The sequence below is a fragment of the Octopus sinensis genome, linkage group LG18, assembly GCF_006345805.1.
Source record: "Octopus sinensis linkage group LG18, ASM634580v1, whole genome shotgun sequence".
NCBI classification, from domain to species: Eukaryota; Metazoa; Mollusca; class Cephalopoda; order Octopoda; family Octopodidae; genus Octopus; species Octopus sinensis.
In genome coordinates this window covers 40,907,801-40,932,193 of record NC_043014.1, presented here as the reverse complement: position 1 = coordinate 40,932,193, position 24,393 = coordinate 40,907,801, and the positions used below count along the sequence as shown (strand labels likewise).

General features: G+C 38.4%; 1 protein-coding gene across 3 annotated transcripts in view; it reads right to left on the bottom strand.

The window, feature by feature from the left end:
- Positions 1–9,181: 9,181 nt before the first annotated feature.
- LOC115221410 (metallophosphoesterase 1) overlaps positions 9,182–24,393 on the bottom strand; it is a 107,762-nt gene continuing 92,550 nt past the window's right edge. For all 3 annotated transcript variants that reach the window (XM_029791590.2, XM_029791591.2, XM_036510909.1), the window contains exons 8-9: positions 14,876–15,016; positions 9,182–9,476 (exon numbers count right to left, since the gene is read on the bottom strand). In XM_029791590.2, the coding sequence (XP_029647450.1) occupies positions 9,306–9,476; positions 14,876–15,016 (312 nt within the window). In that variant the 3' untranslated portion in view covers positions 9,182–9,305. The remainder of the gene's footprint in view (positions 9,477–14,875; positions 15,017–24,393) is intronic.

Here is a 24,393-nt window from a genome sequence, read left to right as displayed (position 1 = left end):
TTTTTTTTTGCGTTTCATCCTCTCAGGGTCAATAAAATAAGTACCAGCCGAGTACTAGACTCCATCTAATCATCAATATCTACCACCACCACCACCATCATCATCAGAAAATTTGTCACCTCATGCCTATGTTGAAAATCATTATTTTCTTTTGCTCTCAAAACAACCATATTGCTACCACTGCTATTACAGCCAAGACTATCGCCATAACTGTTGCTGCAATTATGACCACAACCACCCCTGTTGCTACCATTACCACAACAACAATCACTACTACTACTACTACTACTACTACTACTAGTAGTAGTAGTAGTAGTATTCTCCATTTTACCACAGCTGAAGTATAGATAAGTAGCAGAAGATAATTCTAGAAAGCTCAAGTATAAACATGTTCACTGCTGTGTAATTAGGTCATAATATTATTGATCAATATTGATCAGACAATGTTCTATAGAATATTGATCAAGTAAGGAACAAAGACTAAACAGCCTTTTTTTTTTTTTTTTTGTCAGGAATGTAGTCATGATAGAAAATAAATGAAAATTTAGACTTAAATTCAGAAATTAGTAAATAAGCTTTAAGAATTACGAAAGTTGTTTTTGAGTAAATTTTGGGCAAATTTTTTCCAAAAGAACAATTGCATATAGGCCCTTTTGTAAGGAAAATGGGGAAATAAATGTAAATTATCCCGAGCATATCACTAATATTGATTTCAAATTTAGGCAGAAAATCAGCAATTTTAGGGAAGGGGATAAGTCAATTACATCAGGCCCCAGTGTTTAATTGGTATTTATTTCATGGACCTCAAAAGGATAAAATGTAATGTTGACCTCGGTGGAATTTGAACTCAGTATATGGAGACAGATGAATTATTGATGAGCATTTTGTCCATCACAGTAATGATTCTGCTCGCTAGACACCTTAGTGTATCACTAATATCAAATTTTAAACATTCTGGAGAAAGTGCCGCTGGACTGGCTCCTGTGCAGGTGGCATGTAAAAAACACCATTTGAGCATGGCTGTTGCCACTATTGCCTGAGTGCCCTCGTGCCAGTGGCACATAAGCACCCACTACACTCTTGGAGTGGTTGGCATTAGGAAGGGCATCCAGCTGTAGAAACTCTGCCAGATCAGATTGGAGCCTGTTGCAGCCATCTGGTTTGCCAAATAACAATTAAAATCACTTTGCCAGTGCTGCTAGACTGGCTCCTGTGCAGGTGGCACATAAATTCACCATTTGAGCATGGCTGTTGCCACTATCGCCTGAGTGCCCTCATGCCGGTGGCACATAGGCACCCACTACACTCTCGGAGTGGTTGGTGTTAGGAAGGGCATCCAGCTGTAGAAACTCTGCCAGATCAGATTGGAGCCTGGTGCAGTCAACTGGCTTTCCAGACCCCAGTCGAACTGTCCAACCCATGCTAGCATGGAAAACAGACGTTAAACGATGATGATGATGATAATGATTACAGCCACACCTTATATATATATATTCTCGGAGTGGTTGGCATTAGGAAGGGCATCCAGCTGTAGAAACTCCGCCAGATCAGATTGGAGCCTGGTGGAGCAATCTGGTTTGCCAGTCCTCAGTCAAATCATCCAACTCATGCTAGCATGGAAAGTGGACGTTAAACGATGATGATGTTGTAATTGGATTTAAAACACCTAAATGAGACATAACACATCTACAAATAATCAATCAGATTTCTTCTATCGGCTCACGCACATGACAAAAATGCTGATCTACTCACTGTTATCTCTTATCATCAATGTTTGCATATGCCCTTGTCTTGACATTGTGTGATGATTGTAAATGAGCATCACTGTCATACAAGCAGTGTTGTTTGTTTCCAGTCTTCCATGGAAAATTGGAAAATGTTACCTTACTTCAGGAAGAGCTGAGGGTTGGCAAGAGGAAGGACATCAGGATATTGAAATCTGCCTCAGTGAATTACATCCGACCCATGCAAGTGAGGAAAAGTGAACAATTTTTAGTCAGATGAATTGATCCCAGAATTTTTTTTTTAAAGCTTGGCACTTATTCTATTGGTCTTTTCTGTTGAACCGTTAAGTTATGAGGACATAAACACACCAACATCAGTTGTCATGCGGTAGTGGGGAGCAAACACAGACACAGCATATACAAATCCACTCACAAATCTACCAAATCCACTCACAAAGCTTTGGTTGCCCAAGCCTATAATAGAAGACACCCAATGTGGCACACAGTGAGACTGAACCCAGAACCATGTCATTGAAAATATATATATATATATATATATTTATATATATATATATAATATATATATATATTATATATCATCATCATCATCATCATCGTTTAACGTCCGTTCTCCATGCTAGCATGGGTTGGACGGTTCGACCGGGGATCTGGGAAGCCAGAAGGCTGCACCAGGCTCCAGTCTTATCTGGGAGTGTTTCTACAGCTGGATGCCCTTCCTAACGCCAACCACTCCATGAGTGTAGTGGGTGCTTTTTACGTGCCACCTGCACAGGTGCCAGGCGAGGCTGGCAACGGCCACGGTCGGATTGGTGTATTTTATGTGCCACCGGCACGGAAGCCAGACGAGGCGGTGCTGGCATCGGCCACAAGTCGGATAGTGCTTTTTACGTACCACCAGACCAGGGATCCTGGCTGGTTCAATTCGATTTCGATTTCGCTTGCCCCAACATGTCTTCGCAAGCAATATATATTATATATATATATTATATATATATATTTATATATGTGTGTGTGTGTGTGTATATTTGTTTTCTTTTGTTGTATGTCCATTTAACCACATGCATGGGGTAGATGAATATATTATTGAAGTATCACTTTACAATCAGATGTTATCCCTGATACCGACTCACGGTTGTCTCCAAGTAAGATAACAACTATCCAGTATATTGAACAATGAATAACTTCAACACAGCGAGATCAGCAAACAAATGACATTGTTTGAATGAGCCCTTTGTTTACAATCAGCAAACCCGTGTGAAACCAAGGGGAAATACAAATTCATTAACACACTTCTATATGTGTGTGTGTGGGGGGGGGGTATAATACAGACAGACAGATATGTGTGTGTGTGTAGATCAGTGCTCCACAACCTTTTCTCACTTGTGGTATACTTATGTATTCTTTTCAAAATTTCGGCAGCACACCTGAACTAAAAATATAAGGAAAAATATTATATTCAGGTCCCACTGTGGCACACCTAGCATCGTTTCATGGCACACCAGTGTGCTGCAGCATAGTAGTTGCAGTGCACTGGTATAGATGAACAGACATGTGTTTCTATTTCGCAATTTTTTACTCTCTTTTCTTTCAGAAGAAGAGTGAAGACTCAAAGCATAAAAACCATTGCTTTCCTTTTTCCTTATTTCCTGAGCATTAGCAAAATACACTTTGGTTTTCTTTTTACTTCATCTTTATGTTATACTAGCAATGCATCCCAGTATTGCCCAGGTGTTATGACCTACAGCCACATTGTATTATTTGTTCCTTTCTTATGGGCAGAATCAGCACACGAGGAGTATGAAGCAAACAACTCTTCTTTATAAACATGTTTTTTCGGTCATTTTCTGATGAACAACGCTGCAGTTTCCATTTATCAAATTCAGTCACAAGTCTGTGGTTGGCTTAGGGCTGTAATAGAAAATACTTGCCCAAGGTACCATACAGAGGGACTGAATGTGGAACCACGTGGTTGTCCCACTGTGTCTCTAAGTTAGCAGTTCATCAAGCAGAGATCTATAAAATAAATGCCAGATTGAAATATGTACTGAGATTAGTATGATCAATTAAATTTTTGAAGGTAATAGCCCATCATGGCGACAGTTGAAATACTAAACCCAGTAAAATAATGTTTGAAGAATTAGGGGCTTCAAATTTCACAAGACAATGAATTCAAAACTTTGTATTGAACTTCCAGTCTAACGATAACACTAATATGTACATCTCAGTCTTCTTGTCCAGGCAGAGTTGCCTCCCTTAGCTAAGGACTTAAAAATTGTACAACCCAACCTTATTTTCAAGGTTATTTTTGTAGTAAAAAAGAGTTGTGTAAAACGATACTTCATTTGGTATCTAAAAGATTACTGAATCTTTTGATACCTTATACATTAAAATCAGCAACTCAGTTTTTAAATCCACAAGGAACATGCACACACACACAAACTCTGTTTTATTATATGAGTTTTTTTGCACCAATTGAAGCAGCACTGAATAAAATACAACTACAATCATATTTAATATATTCATGTACACTTAGATGTAGGAAGAACTTTCAATGCAGAAACAGCCCCAGGAGAATATTCTCCAAAGAACTAATGATTGTTCTTACAGAGCTGTGAAGGATAAATTTGGTGTTCATAGCAGATGACACACATCGATGCAGAAATGTATGCATTCTAGAATCCAATGTCATCATTCATAGTCTAATCCAATGTGTCTACACATACTGTCCTCACATCTGTGAAGAGAATTTTCTCCCAGACTACTTCCACAGTGAAAGGTCTTCCCACATTCAAGTATACATGAATGAGTTAAATATGCTTGTACATGATAATTTTACGTGTGTGTGTATATATATATATATATATATATAAGTGTCGTTGCCAGTGCTGCTGGACTAACTCCTCTGCAGGTGGCATGTAAAAAACACCATTTGAGCATGGCCATTGCCAGTACCGCCCGACTGGCCTTGTGCCGGTGGCACGTAAAAACACCTACTACACTCTCGGACTGGTTATCGTTAGGAAGAGCATCCAACTGTAGAAACTCTGCCAGATCAAATTGGAGCCTTGTGCAGCCATCTGGTTTGCCAATCCTCAGTCAAATTGTCCAACCCATGCTAGCATGGAAAGCGGATGTTAAACGATGATGATGATGATACAGAGACAGACAGACAGACAAAGACAGAGAGTGATACATGCCTGCACACATACACACACATACAATGGAGTTTTTCAATTTCTGTCCATCAATTTCATTCACAAGATATAAATCAAGCAATGGCGTTGGTGGAGGACACCAACCTATAGCATCCATGCAGTGGGACTGAACCCTTCTTGACTGCACAGCAATGCCTGTAACCATAACCCTATGACCCTGACATGGTATAAACACACACACACAGAGTAAGGCAGAAAGAGACCAACATTAAACAGATGTTACAACATGCTTTTTAACAAGACATAAAGCAACATTAGTCACAGGGAGTTCATGGTATGAAAAAAAATTGCAAGCAAAACATTAATTAATTTTATAATGCTCCAGCTAATTAAAACAATGAAATCTACATCCCATAGCACTTAATTGCCATTATATTGGCTGGGGTAATTGATTTTCATCAAAAATGTTGAAAACAGCTGTATTTCTAAATTGATGTGTTCGTACAGGTTAAATTAGCTAATATGCCATAAATTTAAACCCTTAGATATTACCAAAGTGTAGCAGGGAGTCAATATTCTTGTCTCCATTTCAAATCAAAATGTACATCTGACATTCCTCTAAATTTCCAAACTTCCAAATTGACCCTCTTCATAACAAGCTGCTTAAGACTACCCTGAGTCTACCTATGGTACATATCTTATTTTTTAACCCTTTAGCATTCATGTCATTCAGTCTAAAGTAATGCTAATTTATTCATATTGTTTTGAATTAATCAGGCGCAGGAGTGGCTGTGTGGTAAGTAGCTTGCTTACCAACCGCATGGTTCCGGGTTCAATCCAACTATGTGGTATCTTGGGCAAGTGTCTCCTACTAGAGCCTAGGGCCGACCAAAGCCTTGTGAGTGGATTTAGTAGACGGAAACTGAAAGAAGCCCGTCGTATATATGTATATGTATATATATATATATGTGTGTATGTGTGTCTGTCCCCACAACATCACTTGAGAACCGATGCTGGTGTGTTTATGTTCCCGTAACTTAGCAGTTCAAGAAAAGAGACCGATAGAATAAGTACTAGGCTTACAAAGAATAAGTGGTTCGGCAAAAAGTCCTGGGGTTGATTTGCTCGACTAAAGGTGGTGCTCCAGCATGGCCACAGTCAAATGAAAGAAACAAGTAAAGAGAGAGAGAGATATATGACAAGCTTCTTTCAGTTTCTGTCTACCAAATCCACTCACAAGCCATTAAGCCATTAACCAGCACAGGGCTATAGTAGAAGACACTCGCTCAAGGTGCCATGTAGTGGGACTGAACTTGAAACTATGTGGTCAGGAAGTGGATTTCTTAACTACATAGCCATGTCTTAGCACAAAGAAAAAAAAGAAAAAAAGACAACCGACAGTGATCACCAGCCAGTATCAGAGCTACAAAAACAAAATCCTTAAAGATCAGTACTGACCAAACATATTAATCTCAACCAACAACTTATTAATGATATTAGCTACTTCATCTCACTTTAGCAGCAGATTAACCACAAGATAGATAAAATGGTTATGGAGACCAATGCCAAATATGGTCAGCAATCACAACCATCAATTCAATATATGCAATGCCACTATGCTGCCTATTCCACTGGAAATATTGAAGAAATTAAATATATTTCTCCAACAATGCCTGCAGAATTATCAATAACTAAATTCAGAGCAAGTTCACAGAAACTGCACAACATTACAACAGAATGTAGGTTACATCAAGCTGGCTTGGTTTTTATGCTTACTAAATTACTACAAGACCAAAACTGTTGTAGATGGAGTATGGCTGAGTGGTTAAGATGCTTGCTTTGCAACCACATGATGCTGGGTTCAATCCATTGTCTAAGATGTTGGGCCAGTGTCATTTTCTATAACCTCACGGGTTAACCCTTGTTTTGAGAGTAAAACAAAGCAGAGGGAAACTAAAAGAAGCCCATAGGATGGATTGCAGAATTGCAAATTCAAAAGTCTAGCATTCTCAAATTTTGCCATGCTATTCATCTTGGGAGTTACATTAAGAGTACATGTCTGTGGAGTACTCAGCCACTTTTGCACTAATTCAGTAAGCCTCGTAGTGCAGTTGATCGAACAACTGAAAAATTCTGAGATCCGTTTATGATAATTTAAACCAAAACTGCAAATTCACTTTACACCACAAGAGAAGAGAATAGATACTTAACCCTTTTGTTACTGTATTTATTTTGAGATGCTCTGTGTTTCTTTCAATTACTTTAAATATAACAAAGAATTTAGTAAAATAACTTAGTTATCATTAAGCTAGTGTTAGGAACATAAATTGTGACTAAGGTTTGGTGGAAGATTTTAATTAAAACCTTATGAAAACAAGGTATTTGTACAACAGTGCCAGAGCCGGTTTCAGCCGGGTTGGTAACGAAAGGGTTAAATCATATTCTGGGCTTGTGCTACACTTTATGTGGAAGTACAAGGTGTGTTCAAAAAGTATCCAACTTTATTTTTACCCTGCCAAAACTACTGCTGTGAGGGCAATATCCTTTGGGAGGGAGGTGACACCACCCTTCCTGCACATGCACGGAATTTTTCATACCAGTAGGCCACATCGGTTACCAGGCGCAGGAGTGGCTGTGTGGTAAGAAGCTTGCTTACCAACCACATGGTTCCAGGTTCAGTCCCACTGCGTGGCATCTTGGGCAAGTGTCTTCTACTATAGCCTCAGGCCGACCAAAGCCTTATGAGTGGATTTGGTAGACGAAAACTGAAAGAAGCCGGTTGTATATATGTATATATATATATGTGTGTGTGTATGTTTGTGTGTCTGTGGTTGTCCCCCTAGCATTGCTTGACAACCGATGCTGGTGTGCTTACGTCCCCGTAACTTAGCAGTTCAGCAAAAGAGACCGATAGAATAAGTACTAGGCTTACAAAGAATAAATCCTGGAGTCGATTTGCTCGACTAAAGGCGGTGATCCAGCATGGCCGCAGTCAAATGACTGAAACAAGTAAAAGAGCTGTTACACCTAGAGTACAGACCTGTAGTGTATGCTAGTCAGATTTTCATTTCCATCGAACACGGTGGCACATAAAAAGCACCATCTGACCGTGGCCGTTGCCAGCTTCGTCTGGTCTCCATGCCGGTGGCACGTAAAAACCACCATCCGATCATGGCCGTTTGCCAGCCTTGTCTGGCACCTGTGCCAGTGGCACGTAAAAAGCACTCACGGAGTGGTTGGCGTTAGGAAGGGCATCCAGCTGTAGAAACACTGCCAATTCAGACTGGGCCTGGTGCAGCCTTCTGGCTTCCCAGACCCCAGTCGAACCGTCCAACCCATGCTAGCATGGAAAGCTGACGTTAAACGATGATGATGATGATGAGTCAGTTTTTGCAGAATACTGAAAATGAATGATACTGTTTGTATGATAGTGACACCAATCATTTACAACTGTTACACACAAGTGTCAAGACAAGAAGACAGAAACGAATGCACATATTCATACACACACACATATACAATAGGCTTCTATGGCTGGATACCCTTCCTGTCACTAACCCTCACTTTTTTTTACCCTTGGTATCCAGCCACAGAAACCTGTTGCATCGTCGTCGTAAGAAAGAATAATAATGAAATTATTGTATACAGTGCTCAGGTGCACCACAACTTGTCAGACAGTGCATATAAAGCACATGCAGTAATGTACAAATGTCTGGAAAGCGAACAATGCATGAGTCAGATACATGCTTGTGTGTGTATGGAGGGGATAAAATCAGGTGTAGTGTTGGCGAATCTCAGAAGCATGGAAGTTTTGAAGGATGCAGTGCTCCGACAACTAACAACTGATGCCGGCAGTTTGTTCCATGCTTCAGCAACTCGTAGTGTGAAAAAATGTTTCCTAAAGTCATGGGAGCTGTGCTGTTTTCTGACTTTGTAAATATGTCCACGGGTGTTAGTTGGGGGGAGTTTGAAAAGGTGCTCAGAGTTATTGTTTATAAATTAAAACATTTCATGTAAAATTAGTTAATGAACAAATAAAAATCATTGAAATCAAGCATAATGAGTGAAAAATAATCTCTTTAATCAAAGTACACTTTTTAATGCAATGCTAATTTAACAGCAAGACTACAATTTTTTATTTATTTTTTTTTACAAAATAACAAAAATTGCTTTCCATCTGGATTTTTTTTAAATGTATGTTTAAGCCTAAACTAAAGAGATTTGTGGAATATCATATCAAAAATTTACAGCAATATCAATTTTATTTTTTCTTAGATTTTATTTTCACATTTTTATCTTGCAAATAATTCACCTCCATTAAATACATGTCATTATAAATTACTTATTATTATTATTATTGTTATTATTATTATTATTATTATTGTTATTATTGCTAATATAGAACTTAGCTGTCCTTGTTTACAGATGTCCAGCTAAGTGGCCGCCATATACTAGTCCGTGGCAAGAATAAAGAAAACAGGGCTAAGAAACTACCCAAGATATACATATATATAACCGTTGTTTCTTTTGGAATTGCACACTGGTGAACTGCGAAATTATCACTGGTGATTAAAGCCTGCAAAAAAACAAAAAAAAAGGGGGGTGAAAAAATGAAACTGACAGTATGTGAAAGAGAGACAATGGCATACATATAGATACAAATTTTATTTTATATCCTACTTTATTTTGTTGTGTCTGGGGAGAGTCATTTTGTTTTTGTGCCTTATAATGTAACACACTCACCGGTAAAATTTCCACTTTTTTCTTATTCTTATTTTCCTAAAATTTTCGTTGCGTCTTGCAACCTTTTCAATAGTTTTGACTCTGTCCGTTATTTACACAGCGTTCCCTTTTGTTTGTTTGTGCGCATGTGCGTGGGTCAGTGTGTGTGTGTGTGTGTGTGCCTATACATGCATGCATGTACGTATGTATGTGTGTGTTTGCATGTGTATGTATGTATATATGTGTGTGTATGCATATGATGTATATATGTATGTATGTGTGTGCATCTGTATGTACGTATCCTGCATATTTATGTGCTTGCATGTCCGTGTTTGTGTATTTTCTACGCATGTGTGTATGAGCATGTTTTTGTATATGTATGCACCTCTGTCTCCTTGTGTGTGCGTGCGTGTCTGTGTGTTTTCCCTTTACTGAGATAGAGAGGAAAGAGCAGCATTTTTAAACACAGAGGCTCTGTGATGATAAGAGAGAAATAAAGAAAGGAAAAAGAGATGTGAAGTCCAGTATAACATGAATACAAGACAGAATGGGATAGAAGAATGGGAAAGGTGGAAATGTAAGCAAGTGCACCGTGTGTGTGTCTGTGTCTGTGTGTGTATCAATTTAAATACACAACCGAAAGAGCTGCTAATAGTATCATGCTTTTATGATACTTACTCTTTTACTTGTTTCAGTCATTTGATTGTGGCCTTGCTGGAGCACCGCCTTTGAAAAGGTATATTAAAAAAAATATGCCAATTATCTCCAACGCCAACCACTCTGAGAGTGTAGCCAACCGCTATTCAAAACAGTTTGATTCAGATTCCATACTATTTCAAATTTCTTAGGCTGGTAAGAATCTGGATTCTTACTAGCCTGAGGAAACAGGTGCTATACACACACACACACACATACACAGCAGGCTTCTTTCTACCAAAATTACTAACAAGGCACTGGGCAGCCCACAGTTAAAGTAGAGGACACTAGACTAGACACTAGCCTGAAGTGTTGTTGCAGTGGGACTGAACCTGAAACCATGTGAAAGCAAAGCAAGTCTCTTAACCACACAGCCATACCTGAACCTATAAAAAAAAAATCCCAGTGCTTTCAGTTTGGGCTTCCAGTAATCTCTATATATATAAATGGCAAAATGTCTGTGTGTGTGTGCGTGTCCTTTATACAAATCCACAATTTTTCAGTTAGAGGGCTCGCTCTTTCTATGGTCATTCAAAAATGTCCAAGGGTGTTCATGCACATCTTTACATTTCCCCAGTCACCCTGCAAAGCCATTAAAAAATCAATAGAAGTGTTTTTTTGTGAATTTTCTATCCAAAACCCAATCAACATGCCCGAAACTTGATACGCCAATTGAACGCCAGCTAGCTGTATGTGATTGGTTGGGGATTTGGACAGTACTCGCACGTATGTGTGCATGCACGGAGCTATATATGCATGCGTTAGCACTATGACCCAGCATTGCCGGGTCATAGTGCTAGTAGCTTGCTAACCAACCACATGGTTCTGGGTTCAGTCCCACTGCGTGGCATCTTGGGCAAGTGTCTTCTGCTATAGCCCCGGGCCGAACAATGCCTTGTGAGTGGATTTGGCAGACGGAAACTGAAAGAAGCCTGTCGTATATATGTTTATATATATATATATATGTATGTGTGTGTCTGTGTTTGTCCCACTAGCATTGCTTGACAACCGATGCTGGTGTGTTTATGTCCCCGTTACTTAGCGGTTCGGCAAAAAGAGACCGATAGAATAAGTACTGGGCTTACAAAAGAATAAGTCCCGGGGTCGATTTGCTCGATTAAAGGCGGTGCTCCAGCATGGCCGCAGTCAAAAGACTGAAACGAGTAAAAGAGTAAAAGAGAGTAATACCCTGAGACAGAGACATCATACGTACTCACTCGTAGTATTTCATCAATGAATTTTGCAAGTAAATTTTATAGAAAATGTGTGGGATATTGATGAAAGAAAAAGGCTCAATATCAACAGATAGATTTAACTCTTTACTCTTCACTCTTTTACTTGTTTCAGTCATTTGACTGTGGCCATGCTGGAGCACCACCTTTAGTCGAGCAAATCGACCCCGGGACTTATTCTTTGTAAGCCCAGTACTTATTCTATCGGTCTCTTTTGCCGAACCGCTAAGTGATGGGGACGTAAACACACCAGCATCGGTTGTCAGGCAATGCTAGGGGGACAAACACAGACACACAAACACATACATATATATATACATATATATGACAGGCTTCTTTCACTTTCCGTCTACCAAATCCACTCACAAGGCATTGGTCGGCCCGGGGCTATAGCAGAAGACACTTGCCCAAGGTGCCACGCAGTGGGACTGAACCCGGAACCATGTGGCTGGTTAGCAAGCTACTTACCACACAGCCACTCCTGCGCCTAACTGTAAACAAAAACTTTTGTGGCAGTAAATCAATACTGTGCATTGTTGAAAAGTGTGGGGAAAATGCAAAGTGTTCGATTTTCTTGTCCTTTCACTGATTATGTCCTCTTTACAGGTTTTTGTTTTCTTAAATCAATGTGATAATTAATAAGACATTGATTGATTTAAGATGTGTGATAGTAAGAGCGGCTGAGTTGGTGAATGATTATAATTAAAATTAAGAGGAATTTTAAAATAAATATTGTGGGGATACATCTTTAAGTTCACTGTATCCTGTATGAGAAATTTTATGAGAGAGAGAGAGAGAGAGAGACAGACAGACAGAGGGAGATGGTACAATGACTACTGAAAAGAAAAAAGAACAGTGATTCTGTTGTCAGAGTGAGAAGAGTGAATTTTGCTGTATCTAACATTCTGTAATATAATTACAGCAGACAATAGAAATTATTGAAAATAAATTCTAATTAACTCCCTTTATTAGTAAACCTGGCTTGGATAGCATGTCAACTATAGGAGAAAAGTGAATGAGTGAGAGTGTGTGTGTGTGAGAGAGAGAGAGTGTGTGTGTATGTATGTGTGAGTGTGAGAGAGAGAGAGAGAGAAAGAGTGTGTGTGTGTGTGAGGGAGAGAGAGAAAGAGTGTGTGTGAGAGAGTGTGTGTGTGTGAGGGAGAGAGAGAGAAAGAGAGTGTGTGTGAGAGAGAGTGTGTGTGTGTGTGTGAGAGAGTGTGTGTGAGAGAGAGAGAGAGAAAGAGAGTGTATGTGAGCAACAAAGAGAGTGTGTATGTGTGAGAGAGAGAGTGTGTGTGTGAGAGAGAGAAAGAGTGTGCGTGAGCAAGAAAGAGAGTGTGTGTGTGAGCGAGAGAGAGAGAGAGAGAAAGAGAGTGTGTGTGAGAGAGAAAGAGAGTGTGTGTGTGTGAGTGAGGGAGTGTGTGTGTGAGAGTGTGTGAGCAAGAGAGTATGTGTGTGTGTGAGCGAGAGAGAGAGAGAGTGTGTGAGAGAGAAAGAGTGTGTGTGTGTGTGTGAGCAAGAGAGAAAGAGTGTGTGTGAGAGAAAGTGTGTGTGTGTGTATGTCTGTTGAATTAGCATGGTGTAAACTGTGTGTCTGTTGATGAGAAAAAAATGGAGATTTGCATAGTAATATCATTAATTAATTACACTTGCAAGAATTTATAAATTCATTAAAACCTAAGTTTGTAGAATAATGTTTAATTAGAATCTAAAAACCTCAAGAGGAATTTCCGGAGTTCTACATTTGACTTGGATATCTATTGGTATGGGTATTATGATAGATGGAAGCACTCCGTCGGTTACGATGACGAGGGTTCCGGTTGATCCGATCAACGGAACAGCCTGCTCGTGAAATTAACGTGTAAGTGGCTGAGCACTCCACAGACACGTGTACCTTTAACGTAGTTCTCGGGGATATTCAGCGTGACACAGAGAGTGACAAGGCCGGCCCTTTGAAATACAAGTACAACAGAAACGGGAAGTAAGAGTGAGAGAAAGTTGTGGTGAAAGAGTACAGCAGGGACCACCACCATCCCCTGCCGGAGCGTCGTGGAACTTTAGGTGTTTTCGCTCAATAAACACTCACAACGCCCGGTCTGGGAATCGAAACCGTGATCCTATGATCGCGAGTCCGCTGCCCTAACCACTGGGCCATTGTGCCTCCACGGTATTATGATAACCTTTCAATGATCTACATTGATATTTTCATTTTCATTCAAGTCATCATCATCATCATCATCATCATCATTATCACCATTTAACATCCATTTTCTATGCTGGCATGGGTCGGATGGTTTGACCAGAGATTGCAAGCCAGAGAGCTGCACCCTGTTCCGGTCTGACTTGAAATGGTTTCTATGGCTGGATGTCTTTCCCAGTGCCAACCACTTTACGGAGTGTGTTGGGTACTTTTAATGTGGCACTGCATGAATGGCTTTATGTAGCACTGGCTTTTTATGTGGCATTGGCACAAAGGCTGACTTAATAAACTTTCTAGGAAGAAAATATTTTAACCTTGAATATTCAATAATGCATAGAATAGAAATGTCAATAAAAGGAAAAGTGCTTCACTATAGTAATCTCATATATCTATATATATATATATATATATATATATATATATATAATTCAACTTGTGTGTGTAACTTCCTGGCACATCTCCTCCTAGCCAACAAATCGTAGAACCACCAAAAATGGGTCACTTAAAGTTTAGGCGAATGAAAATTGAACTGCGCTATTTCTGTTCCGAAATTCATCTCGCAAGTGCAAAAATCGATAATGTGTTTGTTTAGGCCTTATCCCATGCATTGAATAGTGAACTTTACTCAGTCAGCTGTTTAACGTGAACTGCGTTCACCAAGCATGCAAGCATGCGTAAATTGCATGAAAAATAAAAAAAAACAATATATAAAAACGAATCGCCGTAAACATTGTAGAAATTCCGCAAAGAAATGAATTTTCGGGATGTAGCCGGCAGGGTTTTTTCGTATTAATCATTTGGACTTTGTGAACACATACCAATTGTTTTTATAACATTTTTAACGCTTTGAATTGAATGTGACCATTTTGCGTTGAGTCTGCAGTTTGAATCACTTTAACCAAATTTTAGCAGGCCGGATTTTTGATCATCACGATACATCGCCAGCGACTCCCTGAAACTCTCCCCTGAAATCCCCGTTGAGAAATCTATTATATATATAATAATACTTTGAATGTGACTCCTGAGAAAGAGTAAAAGTAATTATCTGATGAACGACGGGTATTACTGCTAGTACACAATAAAAATACTGTCAAAAAGCAAAATTTTTTAAAAAATCATATAAACCAGAAGAAATGTAGGCGCTTTCTTATTCCTCCAGCTAAATGATGCCACTGTCCATTCTGGGGTGCCATCACTGTGGACTCTGTAACAGCCATGATGGGTATGTCCTGACATTATCAAACGAGGGTTCAGCAATTTGAAAATCTGAAAACAATGGTGAGATTGAATAAATATATATAAAAGCAGTTCAATAAAATCATTTAAAAATAGAGAGCTTTATACACAAACACTTTCAGAATTTAGTTCTATATTTAAGAGATGAGGAATTATGTACATTTACATTATTTACAGTTGACAGATATTTGTCCTCATCTTGTTTGTTGTTAACACATTTCAGCTGATATAACCTCCAGCCTTCATCAGGTGTCTTGAGGAAATTCTGAACCTGGGTTTTCATTCCTAAGGTATTTTTCAATGTTGTTGTTATTATAATAATAATAATAATTATTATTATTCAGGTCACTGCCTGGAATCAAACTCGGAATCTTGGGGTTAGTAGCCTGGGCTCTTAACCACTATGCCATATGGTGTAGTGATTAAGAGCCCCGGCTACTAAGCCCAAGATTCTGAGTTCAATTCCAGGCAGCAACCTGAATAATAATAGTAATGATAATAATAATAATAACCTCGAAAAATACCTTAGGAATGAGAACCCAAGTTCGAAATTTCCCCAAGACACCTAATGTAGGCTGGAGGGTATATCAGCTGAAACGTTGTGTAAACAAGAAACAAGATGAGGACAAATATCCGTCAATGTAAATAATGTTTCAGAATTTAGTTTTCGAGTTAGACTACAAACTACCTCTCAGAGAAGTAACTTGCAATTTTATGAACTGAGTTGTTCAAATGCACTGATGCTGGACAAGATAATGAGTGAGCCTCTATGTAGTCACTTGACTTGCTCAAAATAACAGCTAAAACTGTCTCTCAAACTAACTTACTAAAGGACATGTGTAATATAGTTCTGAAGACACCGTTCATACACACACACACACATTCATGTCTGTGTTTTCTACTAACTGTCAGAAAAAGGAGCATTCAGAAAAAAGGAGAGATTAATAATATATTTTATTTTGGTTGAGTCAGTATTTTGTTCGCACCTTCCTGTCTCCCAAAGTGTTCTCACATTCCAGGTTCCAAGAAGGATGGGCTTCTTCTGTGAGAGCAGCTTTGAACTGCCCTTCAAGGTTGCCCTCGGCCCTGTAACTTTCTGACGGGTTTGGCTACAGCGCGTCATCAGTCTCTGGATCGGGACCCTGGTTCTCCCAAGAACTGAATTAGTGTTAAATGAACCGTTGTTGGTTTCTGTAACAGGTGCTTTTTTTTTAAGGTATAGGGTGTTAGCCTATAGCACAACCCCCGAATCTGGAGGGCCGATGTGTATACTTTAGTCTGACTCCTCCTCTTTGACCAAACCAGTAAGGTTAAACCTATCAGGGGAACACGTCCCCCACTAGCACATGCTCTAGGGATCATAAGAGTACGCAAGCGTTCCTGCCACATCAAGGCCACAAACAGTATGTTGTTACTCTGAGCTTCAACAGTGAGTACACAAGATTTTCAAGCAAGTTATGATCCTGAGCACCCAAAGTTGAAACTCAGAGTAGCATAAGACTGATTTACCCAAAAGTGTGTGTGTTTGTGTGTGTTTTTGTTTGTTTATTTGTCTGTGTGTATATGCATAAGAGAGGAGAGAGTGGGAGTAAGTTAGTGTGTGGTTGTGTGTGTCTAAAAAAAAATAGGAATACCGTAACATCAGAGATATAAAAATCACTCTCAAGTTGTTTCTGTTATCTAAATACACCACATGGCTCTTGGAGGATAAGAATCTGAAAGTTTTAGTGACATGAATTATCTAACCAGTTGCACTACTGACTTCTGTGGAAACCAGCAACCAGCCGACTACCCAGATAAACATTCATATTTAGAAACAGGTTAGGTAACAAATTGTGAAGGCTAAATCTTCTCTGGTGTGAAAATGTACCATCACTCGCCATGATTAGTAATCAGCAACCTCAGGGTGAGAGTTAGACAGACACGGAGGAGATACAAGACAATTTGAAGAAGGAAGGTAAAGAAGTTAAAAGAACTTCATTAATTGATTTCATTACCAGTCGATAAAGTGGCTAGACAACTGACCGAATACCATGTATAAATATGGAATAATAATACACCTAATTTAGTGCCATTTTATATTTCTAGAATGCTGAAATAATACTGAAAACACATGAGCCACTAAATGTTGCTCAAAATAGTTAGAAATAGCAGTAAAATCTCCTACTAATTACACCTTATTGTCTTTAAAAGACATTAGATAATGTAATACTAGGTTTACTTTTGCCTAGAGAAAATAAATAAAAGACAGAACGCTTATAGTTTCAATAGATTTAATCAAAGATCTATTCAACTATCACTGACTCGGAGCTACACAACAACAACTTTGAAAAGTCAAATATTTATTTTTAAAAAAACAAAAAGAAAAGAAACAAAAAAAACGTAAGTGAAATCAAACTGCCCAGTAAAACAGGAATTGTTAACAATTGATAACGACACAAATAGGCTAAAGTTATTACTTGAACCTATTTATCAACCTTGAAAATATGAAGATAGTGAAATGTGAAAGACTCGAATATGTGGTCATGAGTAAGAGAGTATCTAATTATAGAACAAAGTGTGAGACCGTCTTGACTTCAAAAATTACATCATTTTCAGGGGAATGTTATCACTCGACTTTCCACATTTGACCATCCGGTTTATGTTGGAAAGTATCTCTCATGGTTTGAAATTTGGAAAATAAATCGAATTCCAAGACTTATAATAATATAAGAAAGCATTTTGAGATCCAACTTGTTTTCAGTAAATGAAACTTTTAGCTGATTTATTTACCACGCAGCTTTTACAAAAAAGGACATTGTTTATACATAATTATAAATACACACACACATGCACATCATCACAATCATCATTTAATGCATCCCCACCACATACACACATATATATATACACAATGAAAGTCTTTCAGATTTTGTTTACCAAATCCACCCATAGGATGGCTGGTAAGTAAGTTTCTTAACCATGCAGCCAGGTCTGTGATTTTATATATATATATATATATATATATATATATATATATATATATATATATATATATATACCCATGCTAGCATGGAAAACGGACGCTAAACGATGATGATGATGATGATGATATATATATATATAGGCGTAGGAGTCGCTGTGTGGTAAGTAGCTTGTTTACGAACCACATGGTTCCAGGTTCATTCCCACAGCATGGCACCTTGGGCAAGTGACTTCTACTATAGCCTCGGGTCAACGAAAGCCTTGTGAGTGGATTTGGTAGACGGAAACTGAAAGAAGCCCGTCGTATATATGTATATATATATATATATGTGTGTGTGTGTCTGTGTTTGTTCCCCCAACATCACTTGACAACCGACGCTGGTGTGTTTACGTCACCGTAACTTAGCAGTTCGGCAAAAGACACTGATAGAATATATAATGTGTCTTCTACACTCACGGACATCCTGAGGTAGAAACACTGCCAGATCAGACTGGAGCCTGGTGCAGCCTCCTGGCTTCCCAGACCCCAGTTGAACCGTCCAATCCATGCTAGCATGGAAAACGGATGTTAAACGATGATGAAGATGATGATTATCAAAGAAACGAATGTTCCATAATCTATTAAGTCATGGAAGTAGCAACAAAGACATATCTTGCTGCAAACTATTAGCATCATTTATGATGCCTTGACTAGCTTTCTCAACACTTTTGAACTGCATTAATGAATCTACCGTGGATTTCTAGTCCCAATCCTCCAAAGCAGTCTATACAAGACTACCATATGTACATCAATAACAAATTGGAGCCTGATCAACAGATGGCTTGGTAATTAGTGAACACATGGTATATGCCAGCAAGTCCTAATCATAATTGAGTGTGAATTGGTAGCACTTACCCAGTCATAGTCATGAATATAATTTGGTAATATGCTTTTGTTAATTGTTTTATGTATCTATGTAGTTGCTAGCAGACCTAGACATCTTCTGCCCCCCTCCCTCCACCACCACCTCCGGCCACCAATGATCCAGTGGAACATGGAGGATGTGATAGCTGGAGGGAGAGAAGGCTGTTCCAGAACTCAGCTGAGCAGAAAAAACATGGAATGAAGTAATTTGGTCAAGGACATAACATGCCATTCTGTTGTGTCTGGGGAGAGTCAATTTTTTTTTCGTGCCTAATAATGTAACACACTTGAGAGTCAAGACTATTGAAAAGGTTACAAGACGCAATGAAAATTTTAGGAAAATAAAAATAAGAAATAAGTGGAAATTTTACCGGTGAGTGTATTACATTATAAGGTACAAAAAGAAAATGACTCTCCCCAGACATAACAGAATATGCTTCAACACATGAACTCATATAAAGAATCTTGCAAACCAAATCCAAAATGAAATATAACATGCCATGCAACGCAGGAATTAAACCCGCCCAACATCTTGAACACAAATTAAACTCACCCAATATCTTAAACACAAAGGTCACATGATTTCACTGACCAACAGATACTAACACAAAGTCATTTAACTTGTGCCAATTTACAGATGCTGACACTATAGTTACTGACAGTGTAGGCGCATGGCTCAGTGGTTAGAGCATCAAGCTTACGATCATGAGGTTGTGAGTTCGAATCCTGGACTGGGCTGCATGTTGTGTTCTTGAGCAAGACACTTTATTTCATGTTGCTCCAGTTCACTCAGCTGTAAAAATGAGTTGCGACGTCACAGGTACCAAGCTGTATCGGCCCCTTTGCCTTTCCCTTGGATAACACTGGTGGCATGGAGAGGGGAGGCCGGTATGCATGGGTAACTGCTGGCCTTCTATAAACAAATCTTGCCCGGACTTGTGCCTGGGAGAGTAACTTTCTAGGAGCAATCCCACAGTCAGTCATGACCAAGGGGGTCTCAGCAGCAGTTACTGACAATATAGACTGCTAAGAAAATATGTTTGCTTTCTCATTGATATTTAACTAACATTCAGCTATCATTACTAATATGACATATGATTGTATAAGCTATCGTAAATCTTCTAAACTTACCTCTTTTAATAAACTTATCTTAAAGCAGATAACAAAGAAATGGCCAGTAAGCACGATTTATGTGAAAAAAACTAAGCCTTACTTCAACAGAATGAAATCCAATATGATTATATCAGGGTAAAATATGAAATAACCAAGGGAATGGTGTTGCTTTTATAACTTAGCAACAACCTGATATCATTGTTCTTGTCCTACAGAGCAGATCTATATTAAAAAATGCTAGAGTTGTGGGATCTTTTCGGTTTGAATGGCAGTTTTTTCTAGCTGTGTCATATGAAATTGTTACCTATAATTATGACCCTAGTATCGATCTATTGCATTTCAATCTGTTTTAGGGTTAGGGTTAGATAGAGTTAGGGTTAGGGGGGAAGGGTATCTTTTTTTCTTCACAAATGTAAATAAACCCAATCTGTTTCTTAAACAAGGGACATAGTCATACGGCACAATGTTTTTTACCTCAATGGAGGTTATTGATTGGTTGAAATTGCAGAAATTGAAGAAAAAAAAACAACAAATATCTTACAAACTACAGAATTTTCTCAATAAAGCCAAGAGAAAAAGATGTTTTATAAACACATTCTACCAGTATACGAAGTTTAAAATGTTTTAGTTACCTACAAGCTATGTTAAAAACTGCCGTTCAAACTGAAAAGATCCGAGTTGTGATCATCCCTCTTTTACTTAACCCTTAAGCATTCAGATTATTCTCCCAAATGTAGAGCTTATTTATTCACATTGTTTTGATTTAATCATGCATTATATTTATGTTGTAGCTTAAAAATTTTGATGATGTGATTGTTATTTTTTGAATGACATTGTAGAGTAGATGTGAGAGGCCGGGATCAGGTTGGTTTCAACGTGAAACAGGTTGTATATCTGGGCCAGTTTCGGACACAATTTTTCACACTAAGAGTTGCTGAAGCATGGAACAAACTGCCAGCATGAGTTGTTAGTTGTCGGAGCACTGCATCCTTCAAAACTTCCATGCTTCCTGAGATTTGCCAACACTACACCTGATTTTCTCCCCTCCATACACACGCAAGCATGTATCTGACTCATACACTGTTCGCTTCCCAGCCATTTGTACATTACTGCATATGCTTTATATGCACTTTCTGACAAGTTGTGGTGCACCTGAGCACTGTATACAATAATTTCATTATTATAAAACACTCATAGATAGCAATTTGATCAACAGTTAGAAAATATAATTGTAGGATGCAACCCATATATTAAATCCAGTATGGATTATGGCAGTTGTACTTGAGCCTGTAATTTTTTTCTAACTAGCTTTTGATAAGTTGTGGTGCACCTGAGCACTGTATACAATAATTTCATTATATTATATGGTCAGCTTAAATGCTAAAAGTGTTGAAACATGGTGTATCCAAAATGCAGGCATGGCTGAGCATTTTAAAAGTTTGCTTTGAATTCATTAAGGTCCAGGGTTCAATATTTTTTTGCAAGAGTCTGTTATTAAAGCCTTAGGTCAATGCAAGCCCTGTGAGTGTAACTGGGTAGATGAAAATTGTACAGAAGCCCATATGATGCACTGCATTTGTAATTCAAAAGGACCAACCTTATCATACACTTTGTCACACTGATACAATGATACTTGCAAGAAGGGTTTATGTTGATAGAACAAGTGTCAATGGAATATTCAGCCATTTACATGCCAATTCAACGAGTCGATAGTTCAATTGAGCAAAAAACTGTTTACTTGATATTATATATATATATATATGTATATATATATATATATATTCGACCCTTTAAAATTGGGATTTTTGAAAAGTAAAAATTTTGCATTATGTAGCTTATTCTCTATGGCAACACAGCAGTCAAAAAATTGTAAGAAATAGGGATTTTCATAGAAAAAAAGCACCTTTTTGATGTAAGTAATTTTGGGTCTTAACATGGTCCGATTTGAATTTTATCTTCTACAGAATGAAGAGCAAGCCTTCTTCCATCATACTCTCAAGTTTGGTCAACTTGTGCCGCAGGGTCTCGGAGGAGATAGTGTTAGTTGAAGGCTACCAAACGTGCCACACACAGACAACTTCAGCTTTATATATATATATATATATATATATATATATATATATATATATATATAGAGAGAGAGAGAGAGAGGAGGAGAAACAGGTATATATTATCCTGGATACATGTCTCCTTTTAAGACAGCAGAGTGTGTAACCTGAGGGGGACTTAGCTGCTATTTATAGCAGATTAACTGATTTACACACAGGCTCCTATACCGGCTCATCAGTCTGAAGTTATTTTTGCATATGAATGCACATTCGATGAAGGCAGTAAACTGACGTAACATTCGCACCAACATCTTCTATTAAAATATCCCAAGGAAACTGAATGGATGGTAAGATGTAAACTAGAAACTTGAACAGTAATCACCAGCAAATGATGAAAACAAATATCGGATTCATTATTACCTAAATAAAAATACAGAGAAATTTTCATTCAGTATTTTGTTTCTAAAAAGAGGTTGATCAAAGATATTATTGGATTATTGATTTTTTCCTTGACTGACGAGCAGCAAATAAAAAGTAAGGCTGTTGAATAACCCTGTTAACTTTATATGCCTTCAATTACTTCCTGACACATAAAGGAGAGCAGAACAGCTGTTTTGTGCCCCTCATCAGAAACAATTATTTTAATTGTTTCCGAACACAGCATTTAAATTATTCCTGCACTAAAACAAAACTTTGTCTCAGACTGGATTTGCCATTAGAGATTGTATTTAAATAAAATAGTGGCTATGTGGTTAGGGAGCTTGCTTCCTAGCTACATGGTTTCGGGTTCAGTCCCACCGCGTGGCACTTTGGGTAGGTGTCTTCCACTATAGCCCCGAGCCGACCGGAGCTTTGTGATTGAATTCGGTAGGTGGAAGTTACTGCCGTGTGTGTATGTGTGCGTATAGCTGCTCAGTGCCTCTCCGAAAGAGAGAGAGAGTGCTAATGTTTTTAAATATAAAACTCATATTCATTTGAGTAACATAAGATATAAGATGCTAAGCTAGAAAAAAAAACGTAGCACGTAAAAAGCACCCACTACACTCACGGAGTGGTTGGCATTAGGAAGGGCATCCAGCCGTAGAAACATTGCCAGATCAGACTGGGCCTGGTGCAGCCTTCTGGCTTCCCAGACCCCAGTTGAACCGTCCAACCCATGCTAGCATGAAAAGCGGACACTAAATGATGATGATGATGATGATGATGATGAAAAACAAAAAAAAAAGAACTCCAGAACTTTCTGACTGATTAATTTTTCAATGCCATTATTTCAATTATAATTACAATTTTAGTTATTTGCACCACTGCTATAACAGTGAAAATTGCTGGAAGAGAGCTGAACCAGATAATTTGTGAGATTAAAAATTTGATTCCACACTGTTCTGAGTTCAATTTTGTTGTTACTTCATCTGGGCTGATATAATTTATTGCAATATAATGCATGTGATTAGTGATCACAGCCTACTCTTCAGCATCAAGGATTTGCACACAGAATGTAGGAGTAGCTGTGTGGTAAGTAGCTTGCTTACAAACCACATGGTTCTAGGTTCAGTCCCACTGCGTGGCACCTTGGGCAAGTGTCTTCTGCTATAGCCTCGGGCCGACCAATGCCTTGTGAGTGGATTTGGTAGACGGAAACTGAAAGAAGCCTGTCGTATATATGTGTATATATATATATGTGTGTGTATGTGTTTGTGTGTCTGTGTTTGTCCCCCTAGCATTGCTTGACAACCGATGCTGGTGTGTTTACGTCCCCGTCACTTAGCGGTTCAACAAAAAAGAGACCGATAGAATAAGTACTGGGCTTACAAAGAATAAGTCCCGGGGTCGATTTGCTTGACTAAAGGCGGTGCTCCAGCATGGCCGCAGTCAAATGACTGAAACAAGTAAAAGAGTAAAAGAGTATTTCAACTTTAGGGTGTTTCTGCATAGCAGAATTATGTTACTAGAAGATAAGTAAAAGTTAAAATCCTCTTTTTTTTCTCTTTTAGATAGGAAAAATTGACAAAAGCAATTAGGTTCTTATATCTTTATGTAAAAGGTTCACATTAATGAACATTTTGCTAAGTAGTTTCACTTAGTAAAAATCCACAAAATTCATAGAGGGCAGAGCGAAACATGCCTACCTCAGAACAAGAATAATAATAGTACATTCATTTATTCGCCACTGTGGCCTAAAGATATAATACATAAATGGATTACAAAAAAGTTTAGTTTGTACAGGAGAAGTAATTATATAAAACAATAAGTGGTGAAACTGTACTTGAGGAGACCTATTGAGTCAAGTACATCAACATCAAAATAAATATCAAATGGAAATTGTAGTTATGATAACTGTGCCGGTGGCACGTAAAAAGGACCATCCGAACGTGGCCGAT